Raw genomic sequence first — 19306 nt, 5'->3', positions numbered from 1 at the left:
AATGGTACATTCCACACTAACAACATTTTCCTTTAGTTTTTTTTATGCTACTACATATCTTTGGGTGCTCTCTCAAATGTAGTTGCGGTTTTATGTAGTTTTTCCTTATCATTTTTATTATCAGATTCTTAATTATTTTACAATACTACTGCTTGTTTACCGTAATTGCCTCATATATCGGAACAATACACTCGCGGTCGCTTGCTCACTCACTCTCACTTAAGCCGGTGACATGGCAGCAGCAAGCTGGAACTTTTGTCGTCAGTGTGACATGGGGTATGTTCTTTTATATTTAAGTAATTTGTAATTGTATTGTGTATATTTTATTAGCTCATATCATTACAATTTTACTGATAAATGTTATTTATGGTAGGTACGGGCAATTTTGGGAGCAATACGGCGGCCAGGCCGACCTCTTGCTCGATCTGTGCCGGTCGCACAACTTAATCACCCAAAAATTTAATTGATAATGAATACTATTTTATTGGCCCATCCCTGAAGAAAATAAGATTCCATCAGTTCCTCCTCGCCGCTGCTCGTCTTACCCCCACACTGACGGTATGTGGCAATTATTTTTTTTAAACGAAATAGATGTCTCTTGGCACGAAGTGGTAAGAAATAGGGGTCCTTATAGGTGTATTTATTACCACAGGGGGTCCAGGGGCAGAGCCCCCTGGCAAGGGAATATATAGATCGTAGTGTATAAATTCCACAGGGTTAGGGTTAGGTTGGTTTATTGGTTAAGACGCAATGTACGATTACCACAGGGGATGTGAATTATGTAAAACCCCCGTTGATTTTTTTTTTTGCCGAGCGACGGGTTTTATCCCCGTAGAGTTAAGTTAAGTTAAGTAAGTTTATTTACCACCCTGGCTATCTGCTCAGGCGTGGGCAATCATGATTACAGTTTTACATATATCTGACATTGTACAGTAGTCTGTAACTACTGTAGTTGTACAAGGTAAAATATAAATATAAATCAAAACATAATACAAAAATTATTACTTACATATGCTTTTGCCACTGTGTTTGAATAACACTGTTATTTGCATACGGGAGTTATCACATAGTAAATTTAGGGTATAGTACGAGTATATCTTCCAATGTATCAGATGAAATGAAATATTCACATAGTTCTTTTATACCTCATGTTAGGGGGTCTGAAAGGCTGTATCACATGACATTCCGAGATATAGTGCTCAAGGTTCGTTTGTTTTCTTCGTTACACAGTCTACATCTAGATTCATCTGCACTTCTTGCACCGTGCAGTTGCCAGTACTTTCTGTAACCTAAACGTATTCTGGCAATAACCACGTCACAATGTCTGGTTTGACTTCGGTGCCACCCATAGGAAGGCTTGCCATCCCTATACTGATCGTAGTGCCTTATGGTACAGCTTTAAAGGCCTTTGAGTGTTATCAGATCTACTAGTTCTTCCTTATGAGAACTTTTCAATATATGTGCACCCTAGCAAGAGGCATCCCAAGATCTATGTTCACAATATCCTTGCTGCAGGCTTCTTTCGCCAATTTGTCTACGTGGTCGTGCTTGCGTATGCCAACATGAGATGGTATCCATACAAACTAAATATTGAAATTACGCTCTGCTGCATAGGTTACGTTACGCTTAATGCAACTCACAATTTCTTCATCGCCACCTGCTTTGAAAGAATTTAGCGTCCGAAGAGCACTTTGAGAGTCACAGAAAACACTCAGAGCCCCTAGACATTAAGAATTCCGTTGCGAGGAGTATACCTGCCAGCTCCGTTGTGTAGTACTGGCCCAATTTTGTACTTTCATATTAACTTGATGTTGTAGTAAGCCATTTTGTATACAGCGCAAGCACAACCAGCTTTGTATCCAGACTGTACGGATCCATCGGCGTAACACTCATATGCATCATCACCATAGATTCTGTGTGTTCCGTTACCGTTGCTAGCACAATTTGTTTCAACACACAGTTATGCACCCTGTTTTTTTGTGGTAGACATGTAAGGTGCACGATCAATGTTGAATTTTTCCATGGTGGAATGGAGCGACCTTTTGGTATTTTACTAATTGGAACATTGAGTTTTATAATGTTCATGGAGATTTGTGTATCAGGGGGCGCGCGCGTGTGTGATTTGTCACGTCTACTTGCGTGATTTTATGTTGCAGTTGTTTTTGGAAATCTGAGAGATACACGGGTTCCCTCAGAGCTTTGACCTCAAATATGGGGGAAATAAATATTATTCTATCAGAAATGGATGGTAAGTTTAATCTGATCTCATGTTTACTATCCTTGCTGTTCTCGGGCGCCGAGGATAATCCTCATAGCTTCATTTTGCACTACCTCCAAACTACTATTTCTGATTCCTTACACTGCAACAAGTGCAGTGCATGATAGTCTGCAGCTGACCTTATAAAATCAAGTAAAACAGTCTAGCGAGCTTAACATTGATGCCACGTTCTCTTCCAACAAGAACTTTTAACGGTTTGAATTCTCCCAGAGTCTATTCTTTAGAGAGAGGACCAGGTCTGCATCATTTACGTTCACCCCGAGATATTATACTTGTGGCATATGTCAAGCTCCTGGTCACCTATGCGAAAAGTGGGTGGGGTATGATACATGGGTTTAGAGCCATTGTTTTCTCAGCGGAAATGACTAATCCACACTCATGTGCCTTTGCTGTGATTCTGTCGAGAATTATTTGCATCCTCACTTGTGATGATGCTCTGACGCATATGTCATCAGCATAGCATATAATGGATTCACCATCCCCAAGTGGGATATCTGCACCAGCTTGTGCATGAGGACATTGAACAGCATAGGGCTGAGAACTCCTCCCTGTGGCGTCCCAAGTTCAAAAGACTGTGAAGTGGAACTTCTCACTCCCCTGAACAGGACACTTGCAGATCTGTTCGAGAGATACATTCTAATCCAGTTCAATTTTCTTACCCGGATGCCAAAGCTTACTAATTGTTCTAGGATAACTTCTCTGTTTGCAATGTCAAAAGCTGACTTGAGGTCAAGAAAAACAGTGTGCTTCCCTGGATTAGAGTGTGAAAAGTACTCTGCAAAGCAATGTTGTGTGCTACGTCCCGATAGAAATCCGTTCAGTCTGTGAGATAATTTACCTTGTAACCTGTACCTGAGTCTGTTCAAAATTATCCTTTCTAGAATTTTGCATAGACATGAGGTTAGTGAAGTTGGGCTGCATTTATCAGTGTTTGATATCGGTATAGGGATGATTAGACTGCGTGCCCAGGTTCCAGGCAGAATACCTTGTGACAAACTTAACCTGTATAGGTGCAAAATGGGATTACCAGGTACCTGAGCTATAAGGCGGAGGACACTATAGGTAATTCCATCCTCACCTGGGGCGGACGCTTTTCCTTTGATCAGTGCATTGTTCAGTTCCCACTCAGTGATCTCAGCAAAGTCTGAGGGGTCAGTATCAGAACATCCAATCTCAATGGCAAATTTGCGTGCATTTTAGATTGACTAAGGTGATCCTGAATATTTGTGGAAGTGAGCTCAATTTGGACGCTCCAGACCATGACTAAGGAGCATATCTGCTTATGCAAGAGGAATATGGATTTGCGGGGTGTTAGTCGGTTTGCTTGAAAGTCGATTTTTTTCCAGACCTCAGACATTGAGGTGTTATTGTTAATGCTTTGTAGGAACTGTTCAAAGTGTTCATTTCTGAAATGAGTTTTTAATTCCCGTAGGTTTTTGTTAGCCTTAAGAAATTCAATAAGGTTGTCACGGGTATTATCCTGCTTGTAGATATCATAAAGCTCCTGAACTCGCTTTTGTTCCCTTTAATAGTGTAGGGTCACCGACCCACTTAGGTTGTTTGGAGCGTTGTGAGTTGCTGTTCTTGAAGGTTTTCTTGGACAGACCCAAGTGTTGTAGTAATCAGTGACCACTGTTGTCATGTCCATGAAAATTTATCAACACTTGTTACTGTGTAATCATTGTACCAGTCATAGATACGTGATTTAAAGTGATGCTCAAGGTAAGGGGGATAAATTTTGACCCTATTTGTTTTTGGTGACTGAGTATTATCAAAAGCGTATCTCGTTACTATTGCAAAGTGGTCACTGATTAGCTCTGTTGCAAGCATGCTTCTGACGTTTCCATGCACGAGATCCCTTCCTATTACATAATCTAGCCTGCCCCCCGCCACGTGAGTTTGCCTGTCTGTATCATATACTGTCATAGATCTGTTGTTCACAAAATGTCGGAACTCTTCGCCATTTTCATTGCATTGACTATCTCCAAATGTATAATGTCTAGCATTAAAATCTCCCATGCATATTGTGCCGTGATTCTGAAAGTTGGGCAGTGAATCAGTCTGAAACTTTCTACACCTTGCGTATACATTGTACAGAGAGAAAAACCAGAGGCTTTCGAATATGTAAATGCTGATACTGCACATTATTGTCATTAGATTTCTGCACCAACTTATGCGGTATGGTGTCACTGACATAAGTCAATAGGCCTGTCATTCCTGTGTTCGTATAGAAGTGGTAGCCTCTAATTCTAGGGGCGGTTTTTATTTTAGTGACTGATGTGAAGGGCTCTTGTAAACAGATAACGTCAACATTATTGTTATGAATATAGTAAAGCAAGTCATTAATTCTACGGTTGACACCACGTATATTCCATGAAAGAAAAGTAATTGTTTTCTTGTCCCCCCTCACACCCTATGTTTAACTGATTGGTCAAATTTCTGTTTGATGAAACTCTTTAGTCTACATATTTCTTGTACTGCATTACGTATTTGTGTTGTATCTTCTTTATTTATCTGTTTGCGCGCTTTCCGCGTATTGATACTATACGCATAATCCGTACCTGATAGCATTTTCTGAGTGATGTCCCACAGATCGGCCGTTTCCTTCGCATCTTCGTCAGCGTCATTTTTACGGTCACTGTCGTCACTGTTTTCAGATGGTCCGCCGTGGGTAATAATAATATCAGAGACCTCATTCGTATTGTCCGCATCACTAACATCACTAACATCATCAGAACGCACGTGCGCAATAATAATATCAGAGACCTCATTCGTATTTTCAACATCACTAACATCATCAGAACGCACATTTTCCCTGTCTACACGATCACTTTTGTTCTCCATTATCATTTTTTTCAATTCAGCAATCTCTTGCCTGATGCTTTTTATCATTCCAGCAATCTCTTGCCTGATGCTTCTTATTTCCTCGGCCGTATCCATGTCTTTTTCACCAATGGTTTCTCCTGTGGCACTGTTCCCTAGGATGGGGAATCCCCCTGGCAGTTGCGGGAATTCCTGTGGGTTGGTGACGTCACGCGGCCCAGGGTGGGTGTGTGTGGCTGGTCTGGGCATCGCCACTCCGCGGTCGATGGGTACGGTCGGGGCAGGTGGGGGGGGGGGTGCTCGTGGCGGTTTGTGGGGGCAGTTACGGTGCCAGGCCGTCACACCTTCCGCTCTGCACCTGACGCACCTCTTCACGATGGTGGCGGCGTCCTCATTGTCGTTGTCCTTTCCGTCGTTTCTTGCAGGGCAGTCCTTTGCCTGGTGAGCTCCTGCACAGACAGCACACGCTGTGTCCTTCCTGCAATATTTAGCTACGTGGCCATAACCTTGACACTTGTAGCAGACTACAACCTCTGAGCACCACGGTCGAATGGAGCTCGGCTCTATGTATTTTCCAAAGAATTGGTACTCTGTAGGTGGCGGCTGTTCACCGCTCCATACAATGATGAGCCTGTTCAAGGGCTGTCCGTCCTTATAGATCCTCCGGGCTTTAAAAACGCCCGGAAGATGCAGTGCTTCCTCAGCGGCCGCCTCCTTCGGAAACCTGGTAACCAGGTATTCCCCGTATTTTTTCTTTTTAGGCTGAAAGTCATCTTTGTTCTGCAGAGAGATCCCCGCAAAAGTGCCATTGATCATCAGGGCCACATATTGTTGTTGTTCTCGTCGTACATAGACGTAGCGCGAGGATATCCATCTCCCCTGCACCATGTCTAGCGGGCCTTCCTCTTGGAGGGGCGGCAGCTGGCTGACCTCCCTCATCCACCTTATTTTATCGACGGAAGTCGTGTCCTCAGGAAAGGCCAGTCTAATGTACCTCTCCCGGGGGGCGATGGGTTCGCGCTTTTGGGTCGTTCCGTTTGCTTTCTTGGTCAGGTTGCTGGTGTTATTCGGCATGGTTTTCACTTTTTTCCTTTTGGTCTGAACGAGTTGGAATCCCTCGTTATCAGCATCAGGGTCGGCAGTCGAATCCACATCGTTCACATCCCTATGTTCGGTGGAATCAATCCCTCCCATAGAGTGGAGGGTGAGGGGGTGGTAGTTGGCACTGGTACTGGGGGGGCATCGAGCACGTCCCCACCCTCATCCATGGTAGGACAGTGAGGGGGTGGTTGTCCCGTCCGCTTCTTGGGTGATTAATTCCCTGCGGTCGGGCGCGGGGAGTGTGCGAGCGCCAGGTCAAGTGCTGTCACACATACATTCACCAGGTCTCGCCAACGGTCCGTTGGTACAGCACCCTGTTACCTTAGCATCACACTCAGTATTCGTAAATTTTTTCTAGCACTGTTTTTTCTGGAGTCCCTGACCATAATATCCGACACAATTTGGTGTATGTACACACACACACACCACGCACACTCTGAGTATAAGGACAAACCCCGTTGAGGGGGTTTATCCCCGTAAAATCGTCCAGAACACCCGGAGAAATCCTGATGACGCTGCTTTGGTGTTACTAGGCTTACAACTGACCCGTAGAGTTCTCGAAATTTGGCGTGTCGGTCCGTAGAGTATCAAAAGATGGCAGCACTCACAGTCACAAATGTCAGGCTTCATATCAGGGGGCTCCGTGGGAAGCACAGGCTCTGGAATCTGGCAGTCAGCATCAGGAGTAGCGATACACTGGGCTCTATATGGCCAGTCACACACTCGTTGGACGGGATTGAAAAGAATGGGAAGGGACAAATTCTTGACGAAAGGTATACTATGGGAACAATGAATCCATTTCTTACAATCCCGGGGATGAGGAAAAAGATCTTCCTTTTCTGGACACGACAGTGGACATCATCACCTCCATTTCCGCCATCTCCGTTTCCGCCGTCTCCACCTCCACCTCCGTTTCCACCATCTCCACCTCCACCTCCGTTTCCTCCATCTCCGCCACCACCTCCGTTTCCGCCGTCTCCACCTCCACCTCCATTTCCACCACTACCTCCTCCACATGGCAGACCTTCTGGAGTCAAGTAGCTGCCTGTCACACACGGAGAAGCCCATTCGTGATCACAGGTGAGTTTCTGTTGGTTCCAGACCGTTCCAGGAGCACAAGGCATCTCTTCAGGACCATACGGGGCACACTGGATGAACTTGCGGCAGTCACTTGGATGTGGCAGATACTTTCCGAGGGAGCAATCAATGACGCAGCCGTCGATGCTTCCACCATTTCCTCCATTACCGCCGTCTCCACCTCCACCTCCGTTTCCGCCGTCTCCGCACCACCTCCGTTTCCGCCGTCTCCACCACCACCTCCGTTTTCCACCACTACCTCCTCCACAGGGCAGACCTTCTGGAGTCAAGTAGCTGCCTGTCACACACGGAGAAGCCCATTCTGATCACAGGTGAGTTTCTTTTGGTTCCAGACCGTTCCAGGAGCACAAGGCATCTCTTCAGGACCATACGGGGCCACACTGGATGAACTTGCGGCAGTCACTTAGATGTGGCAGATACTTTCCGAGGGAGCAGTCAATGACGTCGATGCTTCCACCATTTCCTCCATTACCGCCGTCTCCACCTCCACCTCCGTTTCCGCCGTCTCCACCACCACCTCCGTTTCCTCCATCTCCGCCACCACCTCTGTTTCTGCCGTCTCCACCTCCACCTCCGTTTCCGCCTTACTTCCCAACTGTCCTAGCCCTTTAGTTTTTCAACTCTTCTGTCTCGAACTTTATTCTTCGGGTTCTCTCCGTTTTTTAATTCTTCCACAAGCATTTCCCAGACACAATGTACACTCGCTAACAGAAAAGTGTCCTTACTCTTTCTGACTTAAAAATATGATACGACGAAGTAAACAAGTGGAAAACGTGCTGTGAGCTCGACCTGATATTGATATCCCTGACAGGAGCATTTGCCTCCCCCACCCCCAAGGTCTGGCTTGCCTCCCCAATTTTAAACGTTTACTAATTACAGCTATATAGACCCGGTCACAAATTAAAACATTTAATAGGGCTTGAAATGTATAATACTTTTATTATTTCATGTTACCCCCATAAGCTTGGCGAACGCTGCGTCTACATGGCATGGATACCACTAGCACTGCTGTTAACTGGCATCGGTCTGTAGAGCGCACTCCTATGCCGTAATTACTTGAGCAGTGACGATTGGATTTATTGCGGGTATGATCTCAGGGGTAGTGTTTGCCCAAGGCTGTCCCCAAAAATTCTCCATAAGATTGAGATCTGGCGCCTTCACGCAGAAACAAGATTTCCACATAGTCATACCCGTAAATCTGCCAGGCCCAACATCTGACAACTCCCTAGCGGTTTCTGACAGTGGGTGTGCTGTAGTTTAATTCGAATTCCCGCTGGATGTTGCCAGCAGAACAAAAGGGATCTGTAACCCTTGCATTAGTTATGGATTGTTCACATAAAAATAATGGATATAAATGACTCATGGTGAGGGACTTGGCAACTAAAACCCAGCCACGCCCCCTTCTCAAACCTAGTCAACTGTAAGAGGTGTTTCCACTGAGTATCAAATAGTTTTCATTAGCTCAAAATAAATTCATGTACTTCAATTCAAGCTTCCTATTTGCCTTTCATAGCACAATGATTTATTTGTGACAGACATTTACTTGATCTCCTCCATCGTGCAATTAGGGCGCCCACTGCTGGCTTTGACCCCTGGTGGAAACCAATTGCTTGGTGTACTGGATCCCCAGAGGAGATTGGCTTTGAAATACCTAATCTTGATACCTAAGCTTTTGATAGTCCCCTTTGATTAAAGTGTAATTATGACCCTACAAATGGTTATGAGGTCTTCATTACTAATATATGCATAATGCAAGGCCGTAGCTAAATCAACTCCGAAACACTATTTGAACACTTAAGAAGTTTCATCTTTGAGTCGACTGAGAAGGGTGACCGGGCATATACCGAAGCCTTAAGATTGTAGAGCAAATGTTTTATCACTCTGCTATGCACCTTTTATATATATAGACATTAAAAAATATATAATATATATATATATATATATATATATATATATATATATATATATATATATATATGTGTGTGTGTGTGTGTGTGTGTGTTTGTTTTGTGTGTAAAAACATAATAAGGTTGGAAAGTAAACAAACCCTTAAATTATCATTACTTTTTACAATCAAGACTAACAGATGTAGGGTGAAGAACAGAAAATAACTTTATCAAATACAAGTTTTGAAAATAACTGTAGCCTGTCAATGCTCCTTTATTTATAGTCTAGTATTTACTTCCTTAAGATGCATTTCTTGGCTTTGCTTGAGAACACGCCACCATCTGGACACCGCATTTCAAAGGCTATGCCATGACTGCAAAGGTAATACGAACTTGGTGTGTCCTTAATAGCATACATTCCTTGCAGATCCTTACACTCCTCCGCTGCAAAAAGAGAAAAGCATTAGACAAGCTATATTCCTTTTGTAAAGATGAGAGAAAAGGTTTTTTCTCTGGCCACAATAATGCGTTTGGTGCTGCAGAGTAGTAACTTACGTAAAATGTAGTGTTGTTCTGTTGTAGGGTCTATTTCATTTCTTTTACGCCTTTCCTCACAGGAAACATTTTCAGGGAGGTCACATGTGTGTTTCTGATCATTGAAGTAAAGCCCTCCTGTACACTCATATTTGACAGGAATACCATCACCATTACCTGTAAGGAACAGATTTATTTAGACTCTGCATTTTCTGTTACAGACAGAATCATTTAGCACACATGCATTTTGTTAATATATAAATATATATATATATATATATATATTATATATATATATATTATATATATATATAAATAAAAAAGAAAAATGTAGACCTGGCTGCTAAATTTGAATATGAAAGAGTCAAGACGGGAAAGCTAACGACATGAAATTTTGAAGCAATCTGACTATACCAGTTTGGTTGTGCTTTTTACTAAAAATATGACTATGAGTATCAATATTAAGTGATTACGAACAGTTATACTGATAAGTAATTTTACGATGATACAAATTATATAAATTTACATAATTTGGCATAAGAAAATATAGTTCCAAGACGGCAATACAATAAAGCGAATATTTCATAGACTTCCCTATTTTCCTATAGGCATTTTGTGGTATTACTTACACTTGTAGTATTTGAGCAGCTATGGGCAGGGTACAGGCATTCACATGTAGGATCACGGGTTGGGGTTTCTCAGGTTGACACTGTGGGTAATCTACTGAAGAACACACTGACTCAACTGTGGGTTGAACACAAGCCCTTCGGAACAGGTGTGGAATTCAGCGCTTGCATTTGGCTGTTGAAACATTTAGAAAGTGTATATTAAATAGACTTAGTCTAAAATGTAGAGATAAATAAAGTGTATATGAAGATATCAAGAAAACTTTTTCATTTGTAAATACCAGAACTAACCTCACAGTAATAGTAGGCTGTGCATCCTCGGGATGAGGTCTGAGGCAGCACTCACAGTCACAAATGTCAGGCTTCACATTAGGGGGTTCCGTGGGAAGCACAGGCTCTGGAATCTGGCAGTCAGCATCAGAGTAGCGATACACTGGGCTCTATATGGCCAGTCACACACTCGTAGGACGGGATTGAAATGAAGGTGGAAGGGGACACTTCTGACGAAAGGTATACTATGGGAACAATGAATCCATTTCTTACAATCCCGGGGATGGGGAAAAAAGACCTTCCTTTTCTGGACACGATAGTTGACAATCATCACCTCCATCACCACCTCCATTCCGCCATCTCCACTGCCACCTCCGTTTCGCTGTCTCCCCCTCCGTTTCCGCCGTCTCCACCGCCACCTCCGTTCCGCCGTCTCCGCCACCACCTCCGTTTCCGCCGTCTCCGCCACCACCTCCGTCTCCGCCACCACCTCCGTTTCCGCCGTCTCCACCTCCACCTCCGTTTCCGCCGTCTCCACCTCCACCTCCATTTCCACCACTAACCTCCTCCACATGGCAGACCTTCTGGAGTCAATTAGCTGCCTGTCACACACGGAGAAGCCCATTCTGATCACAGGTGAGTTTCTGTTGGTTCCAGACCGTTCCAGGAGCACAAGGCATCTCTTCAGGACCATACGGGGCACACTGGATGAACTTGCGGCAGTCACTTGGATGTGGCAGATACTTTCCGAGGGAGCAATCAATGACGCAGCCGTCGATGCTTCCACCATTTCCTCCATTACCGCCGTCTCCACCGCCACCTCCGTTTCCGCCGTCTCCACTACCACCTCCGTTTCCGCCGTCTCCACCTCCACCTCCGTTTCCGCCGTCTCCGTCACCACCTCCGTTTCCGCCGTCTCCACCTCCACCTCCGCTTCCTCCATCTCCGCCACCACCTCCGTTTCCGCGTCTCCACCTCCGTTTCCGCCGTCTCCACCTCCACCTCCATTTCCACCACTACCTCCTCCACATGGCAGACCTTCTGGAGTCAAGTAGCTGCCTGTCACACACGGAGAAGCCATCGTGATCACAGGTGAGTTTCTGTTGGTTCCAGACCGTTCCAGGAGCACAAGGCATCTCTTCAGGACCATACGGGGCACACTGGATGAAATTGCGGCAGTCACTTGGATGTGGCAGATACTTTCCGAGGGAGCAATCAATGACGCAGCCGTCGATGCTTCCACCATTTCCTCCATTACCGCCGTCTCCACCGCCACCTCCGTTTCCGCCGTCTCCACCACCACCTCCGTTTCACCGTCTCCACCTCCACCTCCGTTCCGCCGTCTCCACCTCCACCTCCATTTCCGCCGTCTCCGCCACCACCTCCGTTTCCGCCGTCTCCACCTCCACCTCCATTTCCACCACTACCTCCTCCACATGGCAGACCTTCTGGAGTCAAGTAGCTGCCTGTCACACACGGAGAAGCCCATTCGTGATCACAGGTGAGTTTCTGTTGGTTCCAGACCGTTCCAGGAGCACAAGGCATCTCTTCAGGACCATACGGGGCACACTGGATGAACTTGCGGCAGTCACTTGGATGTGGCAGATACTTTCCGAGGGAGCAATCAATGACGCAGCCGTCGATGCTTCCACCATTCCTCCATTACCGCCGTCTCCACCGCCACCTCCGTTTCCGCCGTCTCCACCTCCACCTCGTTTCCACCGTCTCCACCACCACCTCCGTTTCCGCCGTCTCCGTCCCACCTCCGTTTCCGCCGTCTCCACCTCCCCCTCCGCTTCCTCCTTCTCCACCTCCTCCTCCGTTTCCGCCGTCTCCACCTCCACCTCCGTTTCCGCCGTCTCCACCTCCACCTCCGCTTCCTCCATTTCCGCCACCACCTCCGTTTCCGCCGTCTCCACCTCCGTTTCCGCCGTCTCCACCTCCACCTCCATTTCCACCACTACCTCCTCCACATGCAGACCTTCGGGAGTCAAGTAGCTGCCTGTCACACACGGAGAAGCCCATTCGTGATCACAGGTGAGTTTCTGTTGGTTCCAGACCGTTCCAGGAGCACAAGGCATCTCTTCAGGACCATACGGGGCACACTGGATGAACTTGCGGCAGTCACTTGGATGTGGCAGATACTTTCCGAGGGAGCAATCAATGACGCAGCCGTCTATGCTTCCACCATTTCCTCCATTACCGCCGTCTCCACCTCCACCTCGTTTCCGCCGTCTCCACCTCCACCTCCGTTTCCGCCGTCTCCGTCACCACCTCCGTTTCCGCCGTCTCCACCCCCCACCTCCGTTTCCACCGTCTCCACCTCCACCTCCGTTTCCGCCGTCTCCACCTCCGTTTCCGCCGTCTCCACCTCCACCTCCATTTCCACCACTACCTCCTCCACATGGCAGACCTTCTGGAGTCAAGTAGCTGCCTGTCACACACGGAGAAGCCCATTCGTGATCACAGTGGAGTTTCTGTTGGTTCCAGACCGTTCCAGGAGCACAAGGCATCTCTTCAGGACCATACGGGGCACACTGGATGAACTTGCGGCAGTCACTTGGATGTGGCAGATACTTTCCGAGGGAGCAATCAATGAACGCAGCCGTCGATGCTTCCACATTTCCTCCATTACCGCCGTCTCCACCGCCACCTCCGTTTCCGCCGTCTCCACCTCCACCTCCGTTTCCGCCGTCTCCGTCACCACCTCCGTTTCCCACAAGAAACCACAGCTCTTTGGGCACACTGCAGCCACGTAGTATTGCCATGAGCAATCTCCATCTGTGGGCTTGCAGATGCAGTCATTGTTTGCTGCCCAGTACAAGCAGTCAAGTTCGTTATCTTGACTTTCTGCATCTCCTCCACCCGCTGATCCACCTCCACTTCCTCCATTGCCGTTATTTCCACCGTCGCCTCCTCCACTTCCGCTGCCTCCACCTCCACCGTTGCCTCCTTCCCCTCCACCTCCTGATCCGCCTCCACTTCCTCCATTGCCGTTATTTCCACCGTCGCCTCCTCCACTTCCGCTGCCTCCACCTCCACCGTTGCCTCCTTCCCCTCCACCTCCTGATCCGCCTCCACTTCCTCCATTGCCGTTTCACCGTCACCTCCACCTCCGTTTCCTCCGTCTCCACCTCCACCTCCGTTTCCTCCGTCTCCACCTCCGTTTCCTCCGTCTCCACCTCCGTTTCCGCCGTCTCCACCGCCACCTCCGTTTCCTCCGTCTCCCCCTCCACCTCCGTTTCCGCCGTCTCCACCGCCACCTCCGTTTCCTCCGTCTCCCCCTCCACCTCCGTTTCCGCCGTCTCCACCTCCACCTCCGTTACCAGACCCACCATTACCACCACATTCATGACTGTGGCTTCCTGATTCATGGCTGTGGCCTGGTTTGTGGCTTTCTTTGCTTCCTGACTCTTTGCTTCCTGACTCTTTGCTTCCGGATTCTTTGCTTCCTGACTCTTTGCTTCCTGACTCTTTGCTTCCGGATTCTTTGCTTCCTGACTCTTTGCTTCCGGACTCTTTGCTTCCATGTTTTCTTCTAGGTCCTTTTTCTTCCAAGGCAAATGTCCTCTTGCTAATAATTTGGTTTTCTTTGCAGTTGCCGCAGGACTTTGGACAGTTCCTAAGAACAAATGACTGCCAGTCACAGTTACTCCCACTGCACTGGCACCCTCCATCCTTAACAAACTTTGGACAGTCCAAGCGTCGGTCAACGCAGGCCGTTTCCAGGAAAGCACCTTCCTCCCAGGCCCCTTCGCTGCAATCTACATTGATGGCCAGATCGCACTGTGAGGTGTCACGGTTGAAGAGAAGGCCGCTACTGCAGAAGTGTTGCACTGCTTGGCCACCCTCACCTGAAACACCGATAGTGCATAACTTATAATACACAAATTGCCACAGATTTTTTTTCCTTTCTTTTTTCACGTTACCTTTGGGTAATGCCATATATGTAATAAATGCAAGTATATAAATGTCCCACCACATTTTCCATCATAAAGCAACACAATGTCAGAGTAGACATATGTTGGTGATCATTCAAAAGGTGAAGAAAAAATATAGTGCTGATAAAATGAAATGTTAAATGAAAAGGAGAATCATTGCCGATACCAACGTCTGCGACGCAAAAGAAATGAAGCTGTAACCATTGTTGCAAGGGAGGAACTTTTTTTTTTATCAGACAAGATATTGGCTCTGAAGAAAGTCTGATAAACTGAAGGAAAACAGGCACAGAGCGGAAAAGTAAACCACTTCTAGATTATTTAGAGCAAGTAAAATAAAACTCACACTGCCAGTAAGCAGAGCACATTTCAGACGAAGGGTACCGGCAGTTGTCACAGGAGCAGGTGGGCGCAGGTTCACATTTGGTGTTCTCCGGCAGATCACATTGTTCAACCATGGCGTTGAACATCAAGTCTCCGGGACACTCTGTAAGGTGCTCCACTCCAGCCTGCGAAAGAAAACCCAGGTTAGCCAACGGTCGCAGAAGATCGTTTGCGGATTGCTAAAATAAATTGCCATTGTGTTCTTAATTCTGTGCCTCCTATCTGTGCCTCCAAGATCATACACACAAAATCCCCCCACAAGCACACACAAGCGCATATATATATATATTATAATAAAATATATATATATATATATATATATATATATGTATATGTATATGCAATGTACACACACACACACACACACACACACACATATATATATATATATATATATATATATATATATATATATATATATATATATACATATATATATATATATATATGTATATATATATATTATAACAGACTTAATACAATGGCTTGCAGGGTAGTCATAGTGGTTATTACAGCTTGACTCTTTACTATGAACAGTAAGGGAACACACGAGGACGATGTCTTAGGGTAAGTGGTGAGTGCGAGGTCCAGCCAGCCAGCCCTGGGGGCGAAGGCTGGACTGACTTTATCACGTTGAGCACTGGACACAAACTGAGAAGTCAGACGAGGTCAGATAAAATCGTAAATCTACGTCCTCGCTGGTTTGGTGGTTCTAAATTGGATTTAGAGCCCCGTGGTCTATCAGTAAGATGGTTTACAGAAATCGTGCTTATATATATCCATATTGCTTGGCCCCTACTCACGCCTCGCCCTCGAGGCGCCTTAGATTGGCCTTAATGGGTGACCAAAAATTTGGCTGGTCCTGATTTGCTGGGCTTCTCGTTCTCACGTGCATTGTCCTTGGTCCCTCTTTGTGGCTGCCTGGTCCTTGGTATAAACCATCTGTCCTCTACACCCACACGTCCTCGAAGATCTTGCACAAGTCCTCCTTGACTTCGGATTCATCTAGACTTCCTCCTAATCCCTGTCCAGGCTTAACTCGGCGGCATCCTTGTCCACACGTCCTTACAGATCTCATGGTCATCCCCACATCCTCGTAATCTTCGTCTGGATCTACGGGCGTCCAGCAGGAGGCGTCCTCTCAGGTTGTCTGATACTTGTGCTGACGAGCTCCTGGAGTTTGGACTAGATCTGCAGGGGTCCAGGCAGGCAGCGCCATTCCACAGCATCCTGGGGCGACTGGTACCTGCACTGGCGAGTTCTTGGTCCTTCTCTGGGTCTACGGACGTCCGACAGCGGCGTTCTTCCACTACATCATCAGGAGACTTAATACTGCTCTGACGAACATCCTGGTCCACAGGCCTATGGGGCTCTCCCGGTGACATCCTCCCACAGCATCCTAAGGTGACCATTTCTGCAGTAGGCTCATCCTTCGGCACCGTGTCGGATATCGGTAAACCAGATTATACACATAAGGGCCAAGACAGTAAGACAAAAAGAAAGGCACCAGAGAAGAGGGGATGCTAGATGCTACTAGCTGTTTATTTATATAAATTTCCTGTTTTTGATGTTCGTTTTATTTTATTTTCTTTTTTTTTCATTTTGTATTTTACACATAGATAAAGAAGGATATTGGAGAGGGGAATGTCAGTAGCGATCCACATGGACCTGATAGATATGAGAATAGAAAAGGGAAAAACGACAATGGCAATCCACAAGGATTTACTTGAACCAATTGTCGTTACACAGAAAAAAATAAATGTAAAATAAGAAATTGTACATCATGTATGCATTACAAGAAGAGAAATAAAGGAAATGATATTCATGATAAGATAAAATCACAAACGCATTAAATTAACTGTATTTGAAACAGTATAAATCTCTAATAACGAGAGAAATTAATTAACTAATAAACGATACTCAAAGTCTGTTAACCAATACCGTGATCACACAGTAATGCGATTCAAGGTCAGAAGAATAGTATAAGAAAGTGAAATTTGCTGTCACTTAGCACTTTTACCCAACAAAACCAGCGCGAGAATGAATGCACATACAGCTTAACACATTTATGGGAGAAGAAAGAAAGGAACGAGGCCCAAAACGTGTCGATCATGAAAGCTGTCGAGTGAATTTTGGAGACTGTGTCCGTGTTGCGAGCCAAGAGGAAAGCAACGACCACCCTGCCACCAGACTGTAAAAGACGTGAGGTGAATCATACGACAAATGTAAAGAGGACACTGCTATGTCTTAGGGTATAGTGCTGAGCGCGGGGTCGCCCGTCCGTCCGGCGCTCGGTGAGCACTGGGCACGAACTGAGAGGTCAGACGAGGTCAGATAAAATCGTCATCTACGTTCTCGCTGGCTTGATGGTTCCAAATTGGATTTAGAGCCACGTGGCAAACAGCCACGTGGTCTATTGGTAAAAATGGCTTACAGAAATCATGCCTATGTATACACCATATATATACATAGACACATATGTGTATGTATATTATACATATATATACATATATATATGTTTATTTAATTATCAATTTATTTATTTAATCATATTTATATATATGTTTTATTTGTTTATAAATATATATATATATATATATATATATATATATATGTATATATACACATGCTGTGTGTGTGTGTATATATATGTATATATACATATATATACATATAAAGATATATATATATATATATATATATATATATATATACATATATACATATATACATATATATATATATATATATATATATATATATATATATATATATATATATGTGTTGTGTGTGTGTGTTTATGTGTGTGTGTGTATATATGTATATATGTGTGTATGTATGTATATATATATATATATATATATATATATATATATATACATATATATATGTAGATATGTATATACACATATATGAATGCACAAATAGAGTTCTTATAGACTCTCACAGACTGGTGGCAGGGTTGTCGCTGCATCCTTTGGTCTTGCAACATGAACACACCAGTTCTGAAGAAAAACAGCTCAACCACTTCCGAATATCATGTCTAGAAAACCACAAGTAAGTACACGTTTTGGGCTCCCTCCTATTTCTTTTCCCTTCCTTCTCCCATAAATGTGTTAAGCCGTTGATTTTGTTGGGTAAAAAGTGCTAAGTGACAGCAAATGGCATGTTCTCACACTATTCTTTGACCTCAGATCGCATTACCGTGTGATCGCGGTATGTGGTCAATAAATATGAATATTGTTGTTAGCTAATTAGTTAATTCATTTCTCCCGTTATCAGAGTTTTATGTGCTTCAACTGCAACAAATTTAATGCGTTCGTGATTTTATCTTATCTCAAATATCATTTAATTTATCTCGTTCCTCCCTCCCCTCATGGAAAGGGTTGTTGTTAACACTTTGTGAATTAACCGTAGCACCATTACATTGCTCATTGGTGACATGTTCTATCGGCACTAGAACGGAGCGTGTAACAGGATTTTATATAAATTTATTATTTTGAGTATAACTTAGGATCTTCCCCATATCATAGTGCACAGGTATGTTCGATATTACCCGGGGTTGCGTAAATAGCCTAATAGATCTACGCTCCGATGTTCGAGAGTAGGTACAGGTAAAACCGAAGTTATTCGTTCGATCGGCAACTTTCGAGTCAGTGGGACCTACAGTTACGTCCGTTAATTAATGTAGGACTAGGGTTTAAGCTAGAATAATTATTCGCTTATTAATCACACCCTTCTCACTCTCTTGAAGTCGCTTGCATGTTTTGGGTAATTCCCAAGTGATCATGTGATTCATAGATACCCATAGGGAATCTCATGAGCGCCCATCACAGATACGCAGAAAAGAGCAGGTTATTTATAGATTTTCCTGGCTCGGTTCACTTCAATGTATGGCATTTTGGGTATAGGATCCCCCATCAATGAAATATAACATGCATAGCTAGACATGGCTACCTCAGCAGTTCAGATTTTCTGACCTCGGGAAGATTTGCTTGCTAAAAAGCTTGCGAATATATTTTTCCTGTCACCATTCATTGATGCATACATTCTGTTGCATATCATTAAATGTTAAATTCAGTGTGGTTGTTGAAATAATTTATATAGCTAGCATTGGTAATTTATCTCAGTTTTGTAATATTGAACATTAATCTTCGTTTTTGTGATTCATTCTCTGTGTGAGGTCACTCCCATTTTCACTCTCATTCATGCTCGCTGTCTCACCCCACCACACATGCACTCGCTCATCCATGCAGGGACAAAAAGACACTGAAACCTTTTCATTAATGGTATTTGTTGCTGTCATAGTGCCGGTGTAAAGATCTATGATGTATCTCTTTAGCCCGTGATTTGTGTTTTTGTCATTCG

At 44.8% G+C, this 19306-nt stretch overlaps 1 protein-coding gene and 1 long non-coding RNA gene across 2 annotated transcripts; both read right to left on the bottom strand.

The window, feature by feature from the left end:
• Positions 1-11620: 11620 nt before the first annotated feature.
• On the bottom strand, positions 11621-15439 carry LOC119570545 (spidroin-1-like). The gene is made up of 5 exons (XM_037918238.1): positions 15419-15439; positions 14901-15117; positions 13907-14470; positions 12919-13323; positions 11621-11919 (listed from the first exon to the last, which is right to left on the bottom strand). Exons 1-5 carry the CDS (start codon positions 15437-15439, stop codon positions 11633-11635), a joined length of 1494 nt encoding a protein of 497 aa, XP_037774166.1. The 3' UTR covers positions 11621-11632.
• Positions 11947-12547, bottom strand: LOC119570547. The gene is made up of 3 exons (XR_005228427.1): positions 12536-12547; positions 11999-12327; positions 11947-11965 (listed from the first exon to the last, which is right to left on the bottom strand). It is a non-coding gene; the product is annotated as an uncharacterized LOC119570547 (long non-coding RNA).
• Positions 15440-19306: the final 3867 nt, after the last annotated feature.

The sequence above is a fragment of the Penaeus monodon genome, unplaced genomic scaffold, assembly GCF_015228065.2.
Source record: "Penaeus monodon isolate SGIC_2016 unplaced genomic scaffold, NSTDA_Pmon_1 PmonScaffold_309, whole genome shotgun sequence".
NCBI classification, from domain to species: Eukaryota; Metazoa; Arthropoda; class Malacostraca; order Decapoda; family Penaeidae; genus Penaeus; species Penaeus monodon.
This window is presented reverse-complemented; position numbering and strand designations above follow the sequence as displayed.

Excerpts from the sequence above, each read along its gene's own strand:
- LOC119570545 (XM_037918238.1), bottom strand. The coding sequence starts at position 15,439 with ATGACTACCCTGCAAGCCATT. Across the intron at positions 14,471-14,900 it reads GTGCTCTGCTTACTGGCAGT|GTGAGGGTGGCCAAGCAGTG; the intron begins GTGAGTTTTATT and ends TCGGTGTTTCAG. Across the intron at positions 13,324-13,906 it reads TGGAGACGGCGGAAACGGAG|GTGGTGACGGAGACGGCGGA; the intron begins GTGGAGGGGGAG and ends TGGGAAACGGAG.